Source organism: Dipodomys ordii, unplaced genomic scaffold (assembly GCF_000151885.1).
Source record: "Dipodomys ordii isolate 6190 unplaced genomic scaffold, Dord_2.0 Scaffold234, whole genome shotgun sequence".
NCBI lineage: Eukaryota > Metazoa > Chordata > Mammalia > Rodentia > Heteromyidae > Dipodomys > Dipodomys ordii.
In genome coordinates this window covers 1,397,687-1,417,831 of record NW_012267450.1, presented here as the reverse complement: position 1 = coordinate 1,417,831, position 20,145 = coordinate 1,397,687, and the positions used below count along the sequence as shown (strand labels likewise).

General features: G+C 40.9%; 1 protein-coding gene across 1 annotated transcript in view; it reads right to left on the bottom strand.

The window, feature by feature from the left end:
* Positions 1 to 7,688: 7,688 nt before the first annotated feature.
* Positions 7,689 to 20,145, bottom strand: part of Egfr (epidermal growth factor receptor) — a 70,455-nt gene continuing 57,998 nt past the window's right edge. Inside the window, exons 22-28 of the mRNA XM_013035967.1 lie at positions 19,142 to 19,217; positions 15,571 to 15,717; positions 13,991 to 14,088; positions 12,395 to 12,562; positions 11,954 to 12,001; positions 11,180 to 11,285; positions 7,689 to 10,254 (exon numbers count right to left, since the gene is read on the bottom strand). Coding sequence (XP_012891421.1) covers positions 9,893 to 10,254; positions 11,180 to 11,285; positions 11,954 to 12,001; positions 12,395 to 12,562; positions 13,991 to 14,088; positions 15,571 to 15,717; positions 19,142 to 19,217 — 1,005 coding nt within the window. The 3' untranslated portion in view covers positions 7,689 to 9,892. The remainder of the gene's footprint in view (positions 10,255 to 11,179; positions 11,286 to 11,953; positions 12,002 to 12,394; positions 12,563 to 13,990; positions 14,089 to 15,570; positions 15,718 to 19,141; positions 19,218 to 20,145) is intronic.

Below are 20,145 nucleotides of genomic sequence, written 5' to 3'. Positions count from 1 at the left end.
TGATATGAAATCTAGCTATTCTTTGAATGTTTGACAAAAATACTCAAAAACCAGTTGGCTCTAGTGAACATTACTGTTTCTTTTGATTATTAATTTAACTTCTTAAAAAATACCTTTAAATAGTTACTGAAGCCCTTCCAATTTTCTACGTTATTGATCCAAATTGCTCTATACATGCCCTGTTTCTTTGTTCTCGGTGGCCAGAGCCTGTTGTCAAGTCAATTTCTACTTGGGCTTGCTTTTGTGGGACTGGTCAGCCCAGCGAGAGTGTAAGGGCAGGAAACTCTGTAGCAATGGAAAATGTTCTTGTTGGCCTTTCACGCCACATCTGCTTATTTTCAGGAAAGGATAGATTATACAATGGAGAAAGACTGAAGAAGTGGGTTCTGGAGAAGTAGAAATGTGGGAGACGCAACTTCTGTGGACATAGTGTATAACAAGTGGCCCCAAGCAGAGCGGAGAGTAGCTGCTCCCTGCCCCCTCCCCCACCTCCACTTTCACTTGGACAGAACATCACTGCATTTCTTTAATTTCCCTAGTGGTTCAAAGAAAGAAGAGACAGGCAGTAGAACACGGCTAGATCTTTAGCCTTAGAGGGTATAGTCTCCCAATTTCCATTTGCTTTGGGAGTTCCACATTCAATGATGAACCTGGATGGAAGATACTTCTCTTCTTTGCAGGGCTGCCCCCTTCCCTGAAGAAGAGCAGTCAGAACACAGAACCAACTACCTGGATCTGTTTGAGCCACGTTCAGGTACTGGGAATTTGAGGACTCCTGGCCCAAAGAGCTGAGAATTGTTAGGCTTTTTCATACCTTCAGGGTGAAGACGTCTATGCCCAGGCAGAGGTCTGGGATTGAGATACAGAATTGAGCCATCATTGAGAGCATAGGGGTAGGCACTGCAGGACTGATTTGTACCTTTCCCTGCATATATGAACATGTTACAATGTGTCTAGGACTGGCAATGTTCCTGGCACAGGCCTCAACTTTCCAGAATAGAATCTATGGCATCTGGCTGCAGCAGGACTTATAGGTGTGGCACTGCTATGAACCCCAAGATTTGTGTCTTCCAGGGGTCTGAGTGTCATTTATGGGGAGCAGAAGGTTGGGAATACCTCAGAATATGCATGCATAAATTGTGCCTGTTTGTCCAGTGGCTCCTTTCAATACTCTGCTCATTGATTGTGAGGATTGGGGAGTGAGGGGTGAATTCCTCATGAAAGTTCACTGCTTTTCCACCCATGCCTTTTACTTTTATCCTTTTTAGTGTGTGCCATTAGCAAGGCTTGAACTCAAGGCCTAGTGTTCTCATTTGGCTTGCTTGCTCACTTTTGGCTGGTGTTCTACCACTTGAGCTACACTCTAGTCCAGCATTTTGTTGGCAAAATGGAGATGGATACTTATGGACTTTTCTGCCTGGGCTGGCTTTAAACCATGATCCTCTCATCTAAGCCTCCTGAATAGCTAGGATTACAGGCATGAGCCACCAGAACCTTGCCTATTTTTATTTTTATTTATTTTTTTGTTGGTCATGGGGCCTGAACTCTGGGCCTGGGTGCTGTCACTCAGCTCTTCAGCTCAAGGCTAGCACTCTACTACTTGAGCCACAGCACCACTTCCAGCTTTTTTGCTTATGTAGTTCTGAGGAATCGAACCCAGGGCCTCATGCATGCAAGGCAAGCACTCTACCATTGAGCCACCTTCCCAGTCCCTGTTTTTATTTTTTTTTGAGACAGGGCCTGATATGTAGCTAGGCTAACCTTGAATTCCAGGTTCTCTTGCCTCTGCTTTCAAGTGCTGGGATTACAGGTAGGAATGGGTCACTTTACTTGGTTTCAATAAAAAATCTGATTAAAACTTGAGGGTTAAGAAAGAATAATATAGATGAATAATATAGAATAATACAGATGGAGTGAATTTGATCCAAGTACATTATCTTCCTATATAACAATCACAGCCAAACCCTTTGTAAAATTTGTACTAATCTTTAAAATTCAAATAAGTGCATTTGTATTAGAAGTCCTATTTGGCAGAGATAGAAGTGTTTTGATAGAACTTGTGACCAGGCAAGTGGTCCAAGTTTGGACCAAGGCAAAGACAGTAGAACAATCCAGTCATCCTTTCTAGATTCTTTTTTTTTTTTTGGGAAATCTTCCTTCCTTCCTTCCTTCCTTCCTTTTTTTTTTTTTTTGGCAGAACTGGGGCTTGAACTTAGTCCTACTTACTAGGCAGATGCTTGACTTGAGCCCTGCCTTAGCCCTTGGGAAATCTTTTCTTCTCCCAGATGGTTACTATTATAAAATTATTGACCCAGAGGCAAATCCCTTCAACCCCAAACCCTGTTGCACTAAACTTCAGCAAGAATTATGAGGTGAGGGCAAGACTGTGGTGGTAATGAGTTTGCCCTGAGGTTAAGGAATGGGGACTATTAGTCCTGATCCTCTCTTCGGGTCACCTTTCAGGTTCCAGAAAGTCCATCTCATTTGCTGCAATTTGCCTTCCTACCTGTGGAGCTCAGGTCTTTAATTAAAGGTTTTAGTTCTAGTACTTGTGCTTCAGAAGCTTCCAGGACCTTCCTAGTGGCCAGAATGTAGAGGCTCAGGAGGAAGGGAAGCAGTGAGTAGAGAGGAAGGGCAGGAAGCTGGGAGGCGTATGGTCCCTGTGGTGGATGCTATTCCCAGAGGTAAGGTTGGGAAGTTTCTGATTTGCTTATTCTCCATGGACCTAGTTATCCTGATGTACCCCTTCTACATGGAATCACAGCCTCTTCTCAGCACTCTCCGTGTACGTAGGCGACTGATGGTATCCAGAATGAATAACATAAGAAACAAAGCCGTGATTTTCCTGGAATTGATTAGAGTCAGCTTTGCAGGCCTTCAGGGGTAAGTTGGAGCTAGCAGAGCCCAGCTTCCTGCTGTGGGTTCTCTCATGTAAGAGAAACAAGGTAAAGCATTGTGTGGGGACCAGCTGGGGGAGGAAAAACCAGGGCCAGAAGGTCCCTCATTATTCTCTGGAGTCAGAATCTACTGCAGAGTCAAAGCAGCTGAAAGCACTATGGACTACCCATCAGCAGGGGGGCGGGGTGGGGTGGGGTGGGGTGGTGACAGTTGCTGGTAGTGCCCAGGTGCCCCGTGAGTGCTTTCTAGCCATCTAGCAAGTGTGTGGCTCCTTTCCTGTCTTAATCTTCTCCCACCTTGGCCCTTGGCAATGCTTGGTCCTGAGGTCTGCACCTCTGGAAGCTGTTCTTTCTTCTTCATGAGTGTCATTTGTTTCATCAGTAAGATTTGTTTATTCCACCAAAAAATGTTTAAGTTCCCATTATGTAACTGACTCTTCTGGCCAGAATAAGGGAGACAACTTGCCTTTATTCATTCGTCATTGAAGTAGTTCTGTGCAGGAACGGAGTGTCCATGGACTATCTACACCTGTGTCAAGATTGAAAGGCTAGGAAGGACCATGATGTGATGGGGACCAGAGGTATATGAAGAGAATATGAGGTGCTGAGCCCACTCACAGTGAAGAGGGTGTACGATGACTGGAGAGGCTGGCTATGTGGTGTAGGAAGTATAGGGGAGCTACTTGTACTTTCTGCTCCGGTTTGTTGTGACCCTCAACATGATATAAAAATAAAGTTTATTGTTTATTTATTTTAAAAGATAAGGGTTAGGTTTCAGTGGTAGAACTTTATCCTAGAAAATCCTAAGCATAACCCCTCTCCCCACCACCAAAAAACAAATACTCAAAAGCAAAAGCAAAACTTAAATGATAAAACACTGAGTTCTATTGAATAGTAGGGGGCAGAGGTGTGGGGAAAGTGAGTGTAAGCCAGTGAGTAAATACGTTTAAAGTACTGTATTGTCCTCTGTGAAATTACACAGTAAAATTCCTTTGAACAATTAATATATAGTGAGAAAAATGAATGTCAGAAAGGTGATGCAGATCCTAAGATGTGGCTATTAGTGGTTACAAGGAGGGCAGACAGAGAAAGTGAAAGAGGGTGAATAGGGTCAAAATATTTTATGTGCATTTGTGAAAATGGAACAATGAAGCTTGGATAGATAGGCTTGGGAAGGGAAGGAAGGATGAAGACGACTGATTTGAGTGGGTGAGTCTGATCACGGTATATTGTGTATACAGATCCGCTGTCAAAATCCAAGGCCCTTATATGGAGAATTGATGCTAATAAAAATGTGGGGAAAAAAGGTTGGGTGTATATGTTTCAGCGGTAGAAGAACTTTTGCCTGGCATGTGAGAAATCCTAAGTCTGACCCACAAAACTGTAAAACAAACAAATAAGAAAAACAAGAAAAAGTAGAGCAGGTGTGGTGGTCCATGCCTGCATGCCCAGTTAATTAGGAGGTGGAGACCAGAGGATCACAGTCCAAAGTGGTCCCTTGCAAAAGCTCACACTCTATCTGAAAAAACAAAAATCAAAAAGGCTTCTGAGGTAGCTCAAGTGATAAAGCAATTGTGTAGTATCAGACCTCAAGTTCAAACCTCAATACCACTAGTAAATAAGTAGATAAGAAAAAGTTATTAAGAAAGAAGATACATAGTCAGTGAGATATGAATAATCACTAAAATGAACACTGCATTGTTAACAAAGAGTTCAATATTATTATAAGGAACTAAGGAAAGAACAATGATAATATACATGTAATTTTTTAATACTCAATATACAATCAACATGTTCTGATCAACAATAGAAACCATATAAAAGAGAATCTTGCTTTCCATTTGTACAAATACTGTTTTTATCATTGCAAAATGTTACAGGTTAAAACGTACCACATATAGAAGCTGTAAAGCTATTGTTTGAAGTTACTAACATAAAGTTATTACTATCTGATGTTAATCAGTTACATCATTGTTCTTTAATACCAGTCATTAGATCCAAGGGACGTGCTAATTTCCAAGCAATCACACCATACTGCAAGATTATACTGTAGCCAAATTAGGTCAGTAGGTTTTTCAAAAAAAAAAAAAGGGAAAAAACCCATCTTAAATGTATATACTTGTTTTCTCCTCAGGTGGAAGGGATTGAAGTTCTACTAATATTTCTGCTGATAATAAGCCAATCAGACTTAGACCACATAGGACATACTATGGTTTTACAGATGTACATGGAAGAAGAAGCCCCCCACAACTAATTGTTTCAGTTTTCATCCCAAGTATACTTTATGAAAGAAGCATAAAAATGTTTCTTAATGTAAGAATCTTCAGATTCTTGTTTCCATAAAAGTCCATCCAATTTTCTTGAAGTCTGCCCTTTGTAATATAACTGATAGGTCAGTTTTTCCTTCTGGGTTAAAGAACATCAACATGGGCCAGTATGTCTGTAGCAGGAATATTCAATCCCTTCATTTTACCAATTCATTTTTAGAGCCCAGGAAATGCAGGAGGTATGCTTTATACTTCCTTTGCAGTTTGGAGTTTTCACATCTGTAGAATTGACTGCAAGTTCAAGTCCCCAGGGTAATCCCTGATCTGGGGGTTTTCAACCTTCACTGAGTATTGGAAGGAACTTAGTTAGGATCATTAAAAAGTACAAATGTCAAGACTTCACGCCTACAAAGAAATACACAGTTTCTGGCATAACTGTGATTCAAGAGTTTCTAAAACTGCTGTAGGCAATTTTATGATTCAGTCAAGATTGAAATAACTCTTCTTTAGCCTAATTATACTCATACTTGGTAAGACTGATGGAGGATTTCACAAACAGTGAATAACTCAAATACGGTAAACATTATTATGGCTTTCCAGACACTTCTAGTCTATATTGGTAAATTGATATTAATTGTAAATATATATATAAAAATAATTTGTATTAATGTCAGATTAGTATATATAAACCGACAATGTACTATATTATTGCTTTTCTTACATTTAAAGGGTCATGTTGGCAAGTGACCAGAGTTTGACATGCCTTTGGATTCTTCTAGAAGTGAGTTCTGCAGTGATCTGTTTCCACTGACATTGTCCCAAACAGACTCAGTAGAGCCTGACTCATACTGGTATTAAACTAATGTGCTCCTGTCTACTTTCTATCAATAGCAAAATGGCGATTCTGCTATTTTCTGTGGCAGTGACCTAGCTTAGCTTTCTAAGAAAGCTGTACCTTCCATAAGGGAGAAGGCAATTCCCTTGCTTCAATTTAATCCTTAGAAACAAAGATGTCAATTTCCAAGTTTGATTCTATTGCAGTCTTTCTAAATGGTTTCTTTTAGTAGAAAAACGAATTTCCTAAAAATATACTTTACAAAGTTCAGTGCTACATAAAGAGGACATATATCCTGCAAGAAAAAAAGTTACAAAAATAGATTTACATTGAAAAAAATCCTCTCTGAATGTGTCTTTAATAGTACAAAGATGTTTGTCTCTAATATGGCAGGTGTGGCTGGGAAAAGAGGCAGGGATTTCAGTTCAGTTAAGGTTTTATAGCACCCCTCCCCCCAGGCAAGGAAATACAACAGATCATTATGTTACAATAAAAATGAGTGCTTATCAAAAGAAATACAAGGTAGAGATTACTGGCAATTTCAACAGCTGCGTCTTAAGAGGGAATAGCTCATTCCAAGGGGGAAAATGGGAGAGGAAGAGATTGTTTTCCAACTTCTTAGAAAATGCAGAGTGTACCAGGATTTTTACTAAGACTTAGGTCTGTTATTTGCCATCTTCAGGATAAACTGGTGTTTTTGAGAATTCAGGAAAACTCCTAGTGGCCAAGTCTCAGGTATACCAGCCACTGAAAATTGTTCTTTTCATGGCATAGAGGAATCTCTACCCAGGCATGGTTTAGATATACCACAGGCTTGTAAAAGATCTCTAGGGAGACCTTGGAGCTGAGGGTTTCAACCCAGATTGTCTATTAGAATCAAACAGTGGAAACTCTGATTGGTCTGCAGGAATTGCTGATGCCCCACAGGTAATTCTAGTTTATAATGAGAGTGAGAATTGACAAGTCATTATTACCCTACACATATGTAATGGAGAGGCTTGACAAGAGTATCCCTCAGTAGAGAGCCCCAAGCAAGTACGAAGGCTCTCCCTTTTCAGGTCTTTCCTTTACACCTGTGAAAATTCTTGAACTTTAGCTTCACCACAGAATCGGTGCTTATAAAAGTCCTGGGCTTTACAGAAACTCAAATTAGAATACTTTGGATTCTTCCCCACAGGATATTCCCATAGGCAGTCCTGCCTGAGAATAAATTCCTTGTGTGCCTATGTTAACTATGTCTCTTTTATGTCTGTAGTTTGAGGGTAAAAGTAGGATCCTAAAACATGAAATTAAAAACTCTGAGCAGATACCTAAACTTTTATGATCATCGGCTGTAATACCACATGGTACCTCCACAGGGTTCTTACTTAGAAAAACAGTGGCAACCTGAACTCATGGCAAATGTGTAGAGTTTAATGATTTCATCTTTTTCTATCATGAGGTGATAAGCAATTTTTTCCCAGAGTACAATGATTGATAAGGACTCCTTACGGATGATATAAGAGAACACAGTATGGAGTTTGGCTCCCTAGAAATGACTTACTTTACCTTGAACTATTTCCAAAGCCCAGATCAGAAGTGGGGCCCATGAAGAGTGGTTTTTCAGGAACTGACTGAGGAAGAACTAGCCAACAGATGGTCTAGAAAGTGTGAAGGACTGGTTATCGATGAAGAAACATGGAGAGGACATTGTACAGGCTTTGAAACTGGACTAGTCAGGGCTATAATATGGACATTTTGGACCCTGTGCTGCTCCTCTCTTGTCCTACCCACTTTAGCCACTGTGGTCCCTAAAGAGAGACTGAGGCCTTGCAGCTCCCACAGACCCCCTTCTCCCTGCACAGATAGGAGAACATTTTGGGAAACTCAATGTTAAGATTAATAACAAATAAATTTTGTGCAGGAGAATGGGAATACACAAGAAAAGAAAAGCAAGCTTGAATAAAATTTGCTGTTTTATAATGCTAGGTAGGAGACAGCCCTTCAAAGTACAAAAATACTAGAATTTTGTTGCTATAATTTGACTTATATCTACTCTCCCTAGAATGTTACTCATTCCGTTTACTAGTTTTGAAGACACATATGGCTACAATTTTTCTTTTACGTTCTAAGGGGAATAGATAATGGAAATGGTTTGCTGACAAGGCCAGGAAACCTCAGATTCTAAAAATACTGTTTAATCTTCTCACTAATCATTTTTTTTAAATAGATGAGAGACCAAAATTCCCAGGAGGGAGGTAACATTTAGGGAGTTGGAGGATGCTACAAGCCTAGTTCCCAGGCCAAAAGGAACAATGTTAGAATGACTGATATGAATGGATTTCTCCGGCAGTTCTTTCCTCATCATGGCTTCTTTGGCTAGGAACATACTTTCCATTTCTCTGTTGCTAAGTCCTTGCTACTTATTTAAAGGTCTAATGGCAATGTTACCACCTTGGAGATCTCCCTTGTCTACCCAGGGAGAATCTCAGAATCAGGGATTTATTCCTTGATACACTGGAAAGAATGTATATAGACTAAGAATATTTAACCAATGGATTACAAAGATGAGCAACTAGCTAGATCCTCCAGTGAGAGAGAAGTTGCGTTATGATAAAACCTTCCCTGAAATATCTGTGGAGGTTATGAAAACATTATATATCAACCTCAAATTCTATTTGCCTTTTTGCCAGTTGAGTTCCTTTCTGTACTTAATGTTATCTTATCTTGGCACCCAGAGAAAAGCCCTACTATGAGCTGTAAATTATTGCATGCTCGCACAGAGAGGTTTTGGGGTAGCTTACCAGGGAGAAACACATGCCCTTACAAGTCAAAATCTCCTAAAGGGAGATTAATTCCATGAGTGGTCCAAACTAATTTTGGAGTATAGATGGGAAAAATAAGAATTAAGAACAGTCTTATTCTGTGGGTCTCATGATATATGCCCCTAAAGGACTTGACACAGTTTAGCCAAGGCTAAAATTTGGAACCAGGTTCTTCTGTGAATGTCTTAGTTAAGGGCAACTGGTCTGAACACTGAGGAGCTAAAACATAGCCTGTTAGTTATTCTTGATCTACTATCTTCTTCATGACCTCAACACAGGGAAAGCATATTAAACTTCAAGACAATGGAATGGAAAAGAAACAAGTAAGTCTAACAGTAATTATTAGAAAACACTGGTGAACTAATAGGAAATAAGTACCATGGACACATTTATACAAAAAACAGTCTGAAAGAGAATTCTTTCATTTCTTCTTTGCCCAGGAAGGGACAAAGTGGCTTATCCTATATATAGTACCTGCCATGATTTAATATAGTACCAATGAGGCCTGCTTAGAACATACAGGACTTCTTGTACATTTTGCTTGTCTTTCAATGGAAGAATCTTGAAACAGTGCTGGTGGATTCAAGTGCTGGCTGGAAGAGTTGGAGTCCATGTTCCTTGGTTATAACTGGGCCTGGAATAATTTGGTGTAGCAAGTATTTCAGGCAAGCTTCTTCTGCCTTGGAAGAACCCAGTAAACCAATGTCCACAATGGCAATTAAACATCCCAACTATTTCCAAGCAGTACATATATATATCTATATATGCAGACATATATATATATATATATATATATATATATATATATATAGTCTCACCATAACCTCTGCTCAAATGGACATCTTTCCAGATGCTTTCTTTTGTGGGAGCTTCACAGTTTGAAGACCAAGGAATGTACCTGCAATGTCCCAGAGGAAAGGAGTACTTCTGGGCTAAAAGAAAGGTTGATCAAAGTTAATATGGTAAAACCAGTTCATGGGTATGAGTTAACACAGGCATGTCTTTTAAGAGTAGAATAGCTGCCATGACTTGGCCCTGGGTCTCTGAAGAGTCTGGAAGTTTTATGGCTGATGCTACTACCCTCCATGGTCATGCTCCAATAAACTCACTGCTGGGTGGTGCTACCCGTAGGTACTCTGCATTTTCAGCTGTAGGGCCCTTAAAGATGCCATTTGGCTTGGAGTCCTTAGGAAAGAAGTCCTGCTGGTAGTCAGGGTTGTCCAGGCTAATTTGGTGGTTGCCCTTCTGGGCCCAGTGGGCAGGGTTGTCAAACATGCTGTTACCACAGGTAGGCTGAGCCGTGTTGAGATACTCAGGGTTGCCCACAGCATTGCTATGGGGATTTTGGTAGTGTGGGTCCCTGCTGGTAGCTGGATGCAGGGGTTGGTTGTGATAGACAGGGTTCTGTACTGAGCCTGCTGGCCTTCTGGGAACGGATTGGTTTATGTATTCTGAAATTGAAAAGCAAGAACAGGTGAAGTAATAAGGAAAGCGTTACCCAGCAATCCCATGGCAGGATTCCATGGCTCCTGCCAACCCTGTGAATACCTTCATTGAGGCAACTCAGGACAAAGGCAAAGAAGCCCAAGGAATTGCCAAAAATAAATCCCCTCCCTCCTCCCCTCCCATCTCCCGTCCTCCTCCCCTCCCCTTTTCCTCCCCTCCTTCTCCCTTCCTTTCTTCCCTTCTCTTCTTCCTTTCTTTTTATTTTGTCAGTACTGGGGTTTACACTTAGGGCTTTGCCTTTGCTGGACAAGTGCTTTACTACTTGAGCCATGTCCCAGCCCTTTTTTTTTTAACCATACTTTGTTTTTCATGTAAGATGTTACGCTTTTGCCTTAGCTAGTCTCAGATAGAGATCCTCTAACCTCTACCTCCCAAGAAGTTGGGATTATAGGTGTATATCACCACACCCAAATTGATTTTTATAGGATGTTTTGCCTGATCCTCCTATCTCTGCCTTCTAAGTAGATGTGATTATAGGAATATACCACTACACTCAGCCCAGTTATTTTCTGTACTTCTTGAACATTCATACATTCCACCTTTTGTAAATTAAAAGGTTATATGTAAGTGTGTATGTGTCACACGTATCTGTATAGACACCACGCATGCATATATAACTCCAGAAAACTTATAGATCCATTTCTTAAGCAAACCCAGTTGTAATTTGAACTGAACACAAAAACCATGTATATATTTAGCCATTCTGTACTCACTCATTACTTACTCATGTCTAAAAGTTTGCTGTAGTCTCTACCTCTAGACCAGCTGGCAGGAAACAACTAGCTTGGGCCCCAGGGAAAGAAGATCAGAACCTGCTGGATGGGGCAGGGAAGCTTAGGTCTATGACTATGTCCTGAGAAATCTACTCACCAGGTGCAGGGAGGAAAATGTCATCTATGTTGTCCTCTGTCAAGGCACCAGTGGGGTCTGAGCTGTACCGCTGCAAGAAGCTGTCTTCCTTGACAGCACAGCTCTGCTGGGGAGGAAATTAGGTAGCGTGATTCTAATCAGTGATACTCACTGCAGACAACTATTGCCTCTAATCTCATTAATATGCAGATTTATGCTGGGTGAGGCCTTATCCTCCTGTAATTCAGCAGTGAATGGCTAAGTCAAGTGGGATCAGCTAGTCTGGACTATACTATGAAACTATTTCCACAAACAAAACACAGATTCAGTGATTTCTGGGCCTGGGAATGTAGATTTCTGACAAGCCCCCAGGTAACATCCAAGCCACTGAGCTACAGTTATCAGAGCAAACAATGCTCTGGTTAGTTATGGACGGTCCTGCAGAGATGAAATGTTTTGTCACCTGATTTCTTCAATACAGTAGCCACATGCCGCATGTGGTTACCAAACATTTCACATTGTGTGAGGAACTGAATTTTGTATTTTATTGTTTGTATTTTAGTTTCCTTATTTAAAACTGATGTAGCCACATGTGTTATTATTTGGAATAATATTGTGATATGTGATAGTGAGTGGCTGGCCTTAAGATATAGGTCAAGGAAGTTATGTTGGGGGAAAGAATATGTAGGAAGAAAAGTCAATCCTCTTGGGGTTAAAATAGGTATTTTCCATGAATTATAAAGACATGATACTGAGCTGTTAATTTAATCTGGTTTGTTAAGTATTCATACATACCCCATTTCTATTAATGCAAGCAACAGTGGAGTTATTGCTGGTTGCACTCTGAAAAAGAGACAGAAGCATCATGGTACACATGTACATTCTCACCCATTCACATAGAATGACAGAGGTGGCATCTCAAGGAATGGAAATATTTCAAGATGCTTCTTTTTTTTTGTCTTGAATCATTAGAAAAAACAGGGCTGGTTAAAGCTGGCCAGATTACAACCAAGTTATTGCAATAAAATATTACAACACTTAATTTTGTTGGTTCTGATTTTGACTTTACCATTTGATTAATATTTACTTCCTTGTGTCTATATGAGAGCTATTAGATGGGTGCCATTTTCTCTACAACTCAATGTGTTCAAGTGGGCAGACACAGCTGGGCAGGGGGAGGAGGGGAGGGAGAGAGAGAGAGAGAGGAAAGAGGAGGAGGAGAGAGGCATTTCGTACCAGAGAACTTAGAAGAGGAGTTCGAGATGTAGATGGGCTATTGAAGAAGCCCTGCTGGGGGATGAGGTACTCATCGGCATCAACAACATCTTCCATGTCCTCTTCATCCATCAAGGCACGATAAAAATTGGAGTCTGTAGGGCTTGGCAGGTGCATTCTTTCATCCCCCTGGTGCAGAGATTTTGAGACCATTAGAAAAGGCCATGGGTATCCTGTCCTATTCCTAACTACTGGGGTACAGGATCGATTGTAAGAAGGTGCCTATATATTTACCTTCAGTTACTGTGGGGTAGAGGTTGACTTTAGTTGCTATTGGCATATGCCACCTGAATATTGAATTAAGGATCTATTGTAAGAAGGTGCCTAGCTGGGCACCAGTGGCTCACACCTGTAAACCTAGCTACTCAGAAGGCTGTGATATGAGGATTGTGGTTCAAAGACAGCCTGGGCAGAAAAGTCTATGAAGTTCTTGTGTCCAACTAACCATTAGAAAACCAGAAGTGGTGCTGTGGCTCAAAGTGGTAGAGCACTAGCCTTGAGCAAAAAGAATGCAGGGACAGCACTCAGGGCCCTGGTTCAAGGCCCTTGACCAACAAGAAGAAAAGAAAACAAAAGAAAAAAACCTTAGTGATAGTGCCCAGGCTCTGAGTTCAAGCCCTGGGACAGCACTCCCCCCTCCTTGCAAAAAATAAAAAAAAGAAGGTATCTATGTGTTTGCTTTTATGTTTGAGGTTGCATATAATTCAAACCCTGTAGTTCTCTGAAGTGTAGCTACTTCTCCCAGTACCTATGGGTACCTTGGAATAAAACATGAAAAGCTCTTTGGATTGTCTGAAAGCCTCCAAAGAAAATGTAAACATCTCAGGGAAGAGTGAGAAAAGGAAGAAGTAAAAGCATTTGCTGTGCATGCAAGTGCTAGGCAAAGCTCCCCATAGATTATTTTACTGCAACTTGCTTTTTCCAGTTCACTTATAAGTTAGGTAAGGAGATTGCTGGGCAGGATTGCACAAGGAGACATGGGGTAAGACACTCAAGGATGTCCTGCTTCTCTATATGACCATGCTAGGCGCTGTGAGATGACACAGGAGTGGGAAGGGGAGGCTGTGTCTGAGTAGGACAGTTTAGATAGAATGGTTATAAAGAGTTGATCCATTGTAACAATGGGATGTACAAGACACTATGTTGGAAATGAACTTTACAACTTGGGGAGTAGGGAGTGAGGAGCTGGGGAGGTGGGAAGGGCAGGGATGGTAGGGGAAAAACAAAGGAGGGGGTAACAATGCTTGATAGGAAATATACTCCTTACCTTACTAATGTAACTAACCCCTCTGTACAGTATCTTTACAATAAAAACATATGCATATATATATATATTAAAAACAAACAAAAAACCCCAAAGAGTTGGGTGATGTGGTGGTATCCATTATTGAATCCCACTTAATTCTTAAGCAGAGCAGTGTCTTAGCTGAGGCTGCTGTAATGCACAGAATGTAGTAACGTGCCCTGGAAGGAAGAAGCCATATTGGCACAGGACAGGGCCCAGTGATGCTCACTGGAGAGATTTTGCCAATGGATGTGCATACTCTAGCCTGATACCTGAATGACAAGGTAGCGCTGAGGGTCTCTGGCCATTTTGGAGAATTCGACAATCAGCTCACGGAACTTAGGGCGGCTGTCTGCATCTATCATCCAGCCTGAGAAAGGAAGTGAAGAAAAACAAAGCAATTAGGATCCTGGGAGACATGGTCAAGACAATGCTGCTTAGAGAAAGCACTTCAGATGAAATTCTGCTCGACAAACGGTAAGTGATGAATGAAGAAATCTAATTTTCATGATAGAGTTTTTGGTGCTGTTCCACTAGCACTGATCACTGTTTAAGAAGACCATGATAACACAGTATTTTTGAATCAGAATGACAAATCCTCTGATTTTCCCACCTCTGCATAGGATCAGCAATCTTGAGTTACCAGCTTTAATGACATAGTCGTATAATGATGTACTTGCTTCTTTGTGTCCAGGCTCTTCACGACTCCATTCCACATTCATCCTCAGCACCCTGGTTTCTACTCAAGCTTGAAACCAGATTCAAATTCGAAAGGCATCAAGGTTATAAGGAACCTGGACTTGGCAATGTCTCCAGTCTCGTTCCTTTATGGCGCTTTATACTCAGTCATCCTTCAGACAGTGACAGAGCTGGCTGTCTCCGTGCCTTCCTATTTATTTATTTACTTATCTCGCACAGTGCCGGGGGTGAAACTGAAACCCAAGACCTTGCAGTGCTAGTGCCTTCCTTAGGCGGATACTTTTGGCAATCATGCTGTTGCTTTTGATTTCACAGTGATCTAAATCTAGAGTCAGCAACCTGGAGGGAAGCTGTCGACTGGAAACCCTTGGGTCTCTTAAGGGTTCACATTTATTTTCCATTAGCAGGATGTCAAGCTATTTCAGGCCAGACTGCTATGTGACCTGTGACAAATCATGTGACCTCTTTGGACGCGGCCTTTTCAGTCCAAACCAAGGCAGTGAAAATAGATAAACCCTATGTTCTAAAGTTCAGAAAGGAATGGATATTTACATGAGCTTGGATCTGTTATAGTCCCTGCTGCCTTCTGGTACAAATGCTTATTACACATTATAATGTTGCCTGAAGAGCACAGTGCACTTATAATTCCAATGGAAAGAACGGTATCAGACAAATTATACCCTCTTATTTCTATTAGAACATTTAAAGCTACACTACAGGAAGCTTACTGTGAATCTGCTGTTTGAAAGGTTTAACCCAAAACAGAAATGTTGATTCTATCAGCCTTCTAAGGTTACTCATTGTTAGATATTTAAAAACATTCAGTTTCTGGTATCAGGCTTCCAACTGCAAGGCCATTCTATTTCATTGAGCAACTCTAGAGAATGGAGTATGTTGGTGTAATAGTTTACAGAAGACTTCAATTTTATTTATTTGCTTGTAAACATAGGCAAATGTCAGGTCACACTGCTCAATGAGTCAAGCAAGTGCTTTCTGAATAATGCTTGCAATGGGTATTTGTGAATGTGTAAAGAATGTGATGACATTTCTTCAGGGAACAGAGGCCTTGGCTGTTTGGCTAAGAGCAGCAATGCCTTTGCAGTCTCAATACAGCATTCTGTGTGTGTCAAGGTCCAGCTACATGGTTACTCACACTTGACCATGATCATGTAGACATCAATAGTGCAGATGGGTGGCTGTGGAAGGCGCTCTCCTTTCTCCAGGATGGATGAGATTTCACTTGCAGGAATTCCATCATAAGGCTTGGATCCAAAGGTCATCAGCTCCCAAACTGTGACTCCTGAGCAGACAAAGCAGCAAACAAAGACAGTATTTAATCCTTGCTATTATTGTGGCTCAGTGTTTGAAAATCTGTTTCTATAGCTTTGGATAATTTAACTTGAATTTTCACTTTGGATTGACTTCACCTTTCACTTGTCTTACAGAATGACGGTGAGGACTGAGTAAGTAATACAACTGAAATGTTTAGCACAATGCTTAGAAAATAGTAACTAACCAGTAAATGGTAAGCCAATGAGAGAATAATGAAAACTCGAACTGAAAAAGTTCAGGTGCATCATGGAACACAGCTTCATACTCACACATCTGCCCTAAATACCTTGTCTGTAGCAGTGGAAAGATGCAGATTATGAACTAAGAAATAAGTTTTATTTTGAACCATGATCCTCAGATCTCAACCTCCTGAATAGGTAGCATTATAGACATGAGCCATTGATTCCTGTTAAACTGAATATTTTAAAATGATAAAGAGATGAATAAAGAAGCCTATGTACTTTGTGATAAACATATAGACCTCATAAATATGAAGTTTGACAGAAGTCAAACAGCTATTGTGAATAAAAAAATGAAAGTAGTGATAATTTTGGAGTGAGTGTTCTCTTTCTTATGTGTTATTTTTCCAGAGAAGCCTTGTGTTCTGAGGGCCTTTCCTTCCCCGTGCCTCCTTCAATGAGATTGTCTGTTTTGCAAATGTACAAATGCTCTAGGGAGCTTGTGTCTTTCATAGCTCCTCCTGTCTTCAAATTTTTATTTTTGTTTTTTGTTGTTGTTTTTTTTTGGTTGGTCGTGGGGCTTGAACTCTGGGCTTGGGCACTGTCCTTGTGCTCTTCAGCTCAAGGTGAGCGCTCTACGGCTTGAGCCACAGTGCCACTTCCTCTTCAAATTTTTAGAGTTTGAAGTATTAAAGATTTTGTACTTTCAGGTGAGGGATGAGTAACTTACAAATTCTGCAAATATTCACTAATTTGAAAAACTGTCAAATCTAGAACACTTTGGGTCCTGAGCATTTTGAATAGAGAATACTCATATTGTACCCCAGACCTGCTTGGAGTTTCTGGAGGCCATTCCAACAATGACGTTCCTCAATCAATATACTAAGAATGAAAAGTGAGGAAAGTAATGATCCAGGGATGAGAAAATTTATTCATATTTCTTCCCCCACATAAGGACTTAGAGGAAGAATTTCTAATTTCCAAATGGATAAATTCTACTCCTATTAACTTTGATGACTTCCTCTTCCTCCTCCTCTCCTCCTTCTCTTCTTCTTCTTCTTCTTCTTCTTCTTCTTCTTCTTCTTCTCCTCCTCCTCCTCCTTCTTTTCTCCCCCTTCCCTCTACACCCCTCCTCCTTCTTGGTTGTGGGGCTTGAATTCTGGGCCTAGGCACTGTCCCTGAGCTCTTTTGCTCAAGGCTAACACTCTACCACTTTGAGGCACAGCACCACTTCCAATTTTCTGGTGGTGAATGGGAGATAAGCGTCTCCCATTTTCCTGGTGGGGCTGTGTTTGAATTGTAGTCCTCAGATCTCAGCTTCCTGAGTAGCTAGGAGTACAGGTGTAAGCCACTAGCACCCAGCTTACACTTCTATACATGCACACTGAGTTCTTTGGGGATGGCAGAATGGTGAGCACCTGTAATGTGTGATGGAATATGAAGGGGCTAGAAATGGTATGAACTCTTTCTCTTTCCTCAAATCCTGATTGAAACATACTATGACCAAAATTTATTAAAATGAATATTTTGCCTTGTTCAGAAGCTAAAGAGTAGAGTAACCATGTCTGTTTTAAGATGTGAAGTGTGGGTTGGTATATTCTGGCTGGTCAGAGTCTGGAGAATGAGGGCCAGGATCACGTGGTATTATTGGAAAGGTGGCAGGCCAGATGGTTAATAATCTTGTTAGCCATGGTTAGAAGAGCAGATTTTATTTGAAAGCTATTAGAAAAGCAAAGAAAGGTGCAAAGCAGTGAAGTGAAAGCTCAGTATACTTTAGGAGAGGAAAAGATGGGTGAAGAATGGGAAAGGACAAAGACCAGTGGTATTGTCATTCTGTCCACAGGGAAAGCCAGGGGCCACACTTTCCTGACTACTTGCAGTACCCAGGAGCCCCAGCTCTTGGAGAACTGACACATGTTGAAAATGACTGGAAGTAATATGGAAGAATATGTTTATTTCACTCTGTGTCATTAATTGAGGATGCTCAGCTTTTAGGTATACATCCATCCAAAAAAAATAAAGACCCATGAAATGCATATAATATGTATATTCTTGAGACAAATGGATGATCTGAATAATTTTTCTTTTTGTCAATTTTGCTCTCCTCAAATTCAAATTTCCCAGGGAGGTTAGGTGCTCTTCTTCCGCTTTCTATCACTCCTATTGTAGGAGCTGGCTGAGGATAATCGTAAATATTTTCCAACTTTTCTGGTTGAAACTTGAGGATGAAGTATGGCCATATAGGCTGACTGCCCAGCACAGCAGAAAAGGACATGTAACAGTGAACATTTCTTAACAGGGAAAGAACATGGACATGAGATGCAGGTTTAGGAATAGGGGACATTTTGTGAGGATGAGACTACCCTGGGTCTGGTTGCATTGAGATTCAGAGGGGAAAACAGTCATCTCCTGATATGATAGTCCTTCTTAGAGCAAGAGGCAGTAACTATTTCTATTATTATTATTAATAATAATAATAATTTTGATTGTGGGGCTTGAATCAGGGTCTGAGCTCTATCCCTGAGCATTTTTACTCAAAGCTAGCACTCTACCACATTGAGCCACAGCGCCACTTCTGGTTTTCTAATGATTAATTGGAGATAAGAGTCTCACAAACTTTCCTGCTTGGGTTGGCTTTGAACTGCAATCCTTAGATCTCAGCCTCCTGAGCAGCTAGGATTACAGATGTGAGCCACCGGCACCCTGCTATTTACCTTATTATATTTTCTTCCTACAGCCATCCTCACTGTCACTCTGAGTCTAGCCACTTCTCTAATATACAGAGGCCACCATGCATTACAGGAAATATTAGCCATGGAGTCACTTCACCAGAAAACCTACTGGGAAATTGTTCTATGAAGCCATCTTTGTTATCTCTCTTGTGTTCACTTCAAAGTCATAGCAAGAATTCATGCTTGGTTTGATTTCACAGGCAGAGACATGTCCCAAATTCCAGTTCAACCTTCTTCCCATAACCTCTTTCTGCCACACCAAGTTGAAAAATTTCTTTAGTAATATTTAGTATGGTAGTCAGGCTCAATTTCCTATACTGGATTTTCTCAGTATAGTAGACAGGCAGCAAATATTACATTATTGTTAGCCATTGTCTTGAAAGAAAAGACTTGCTTGTCAAAGCATGTAATGTAAATTAACCAATAATAAATGCTTGCTTAGCTTCAGTACAAATTCATTAACATCAAGATTTAAACTCACCGTAGCTCCAGACATCACTTTGGTGGGTATAAATCCGGTGTAAAATTGATTCCAAAGCCATCCACTTGATAGGCACCTTGGGATAGGGAGAGAAAAAGCAATGACAACTATTTAGCTTCCTCCTGTTCAAAATAATTAAATCCCTCTAAGGACAATTACAAATGACTGTGATCCTTCCTGCCCTGGCTTCAGGCTGAGGGGTCGTTCCTACTTGCAAGGGATTAGAAATCTACCAGAGAGCAAGCTTGTACTGGGAGGCCCCAGAATCTGCTTTATGAACACCTGAACTGGGTCTTTTGGACCAGGTAGTTGTCTGGTAAGCTGAAAGCCCTTTCCATTCAGTGGCTTCAGCATCCCAGTATTTGAGTGTGTTTTCAGGGATTAAAGTCATAGGGTTGATGGCTGCTTGGAACCAAACAGGCCAGTGTGAAACTGAGGTGCAGCAGAAGGCATACTGAAAGCCTAACTGGGCCATGCACCTGTCACTGCCTTATGGGTGTGCTGGGAAGCTCTAAGCCAGAGAGTGAGAAGTTCCCCTCACTGCCAGAGGAGACACAGAGACCCCAGAGAATTATCATAACATCATAGGGAGTGTTTAGTATATCTGAACACTGTGTCATCAAATCAACCATAACATTCTCCAGGTGTTTTTCCGAAGGGTGCTTAAATCCCAGAGGGGAAGGTTGAGACCTAACTTCTGCTAGCTACAACCTGTAGATGAAATTGACAATATTTGGCTTTTGAATGTATTTCCCAGCAGAGAAATAGCTCATGCCTGTAATTCTGGTTACTCAGGAAGCTGAGAGCAGAGGCTCAAGGTTTGAAGCCAGCCTAACCAGAAAAGTCTACAAGATTTTTATTTGCAATTAACCAACCAAAAGCTGGAAATGGAAGCCATGGCTCAAGTGGTAGAGTACCAGCCTTGAGTGAAAAAGCTAAGAGGAAGTGCTCAGGCCTTGAGATCAAGCACAAAACAAAAACAAACAAACAAAAAGGCATCTCTA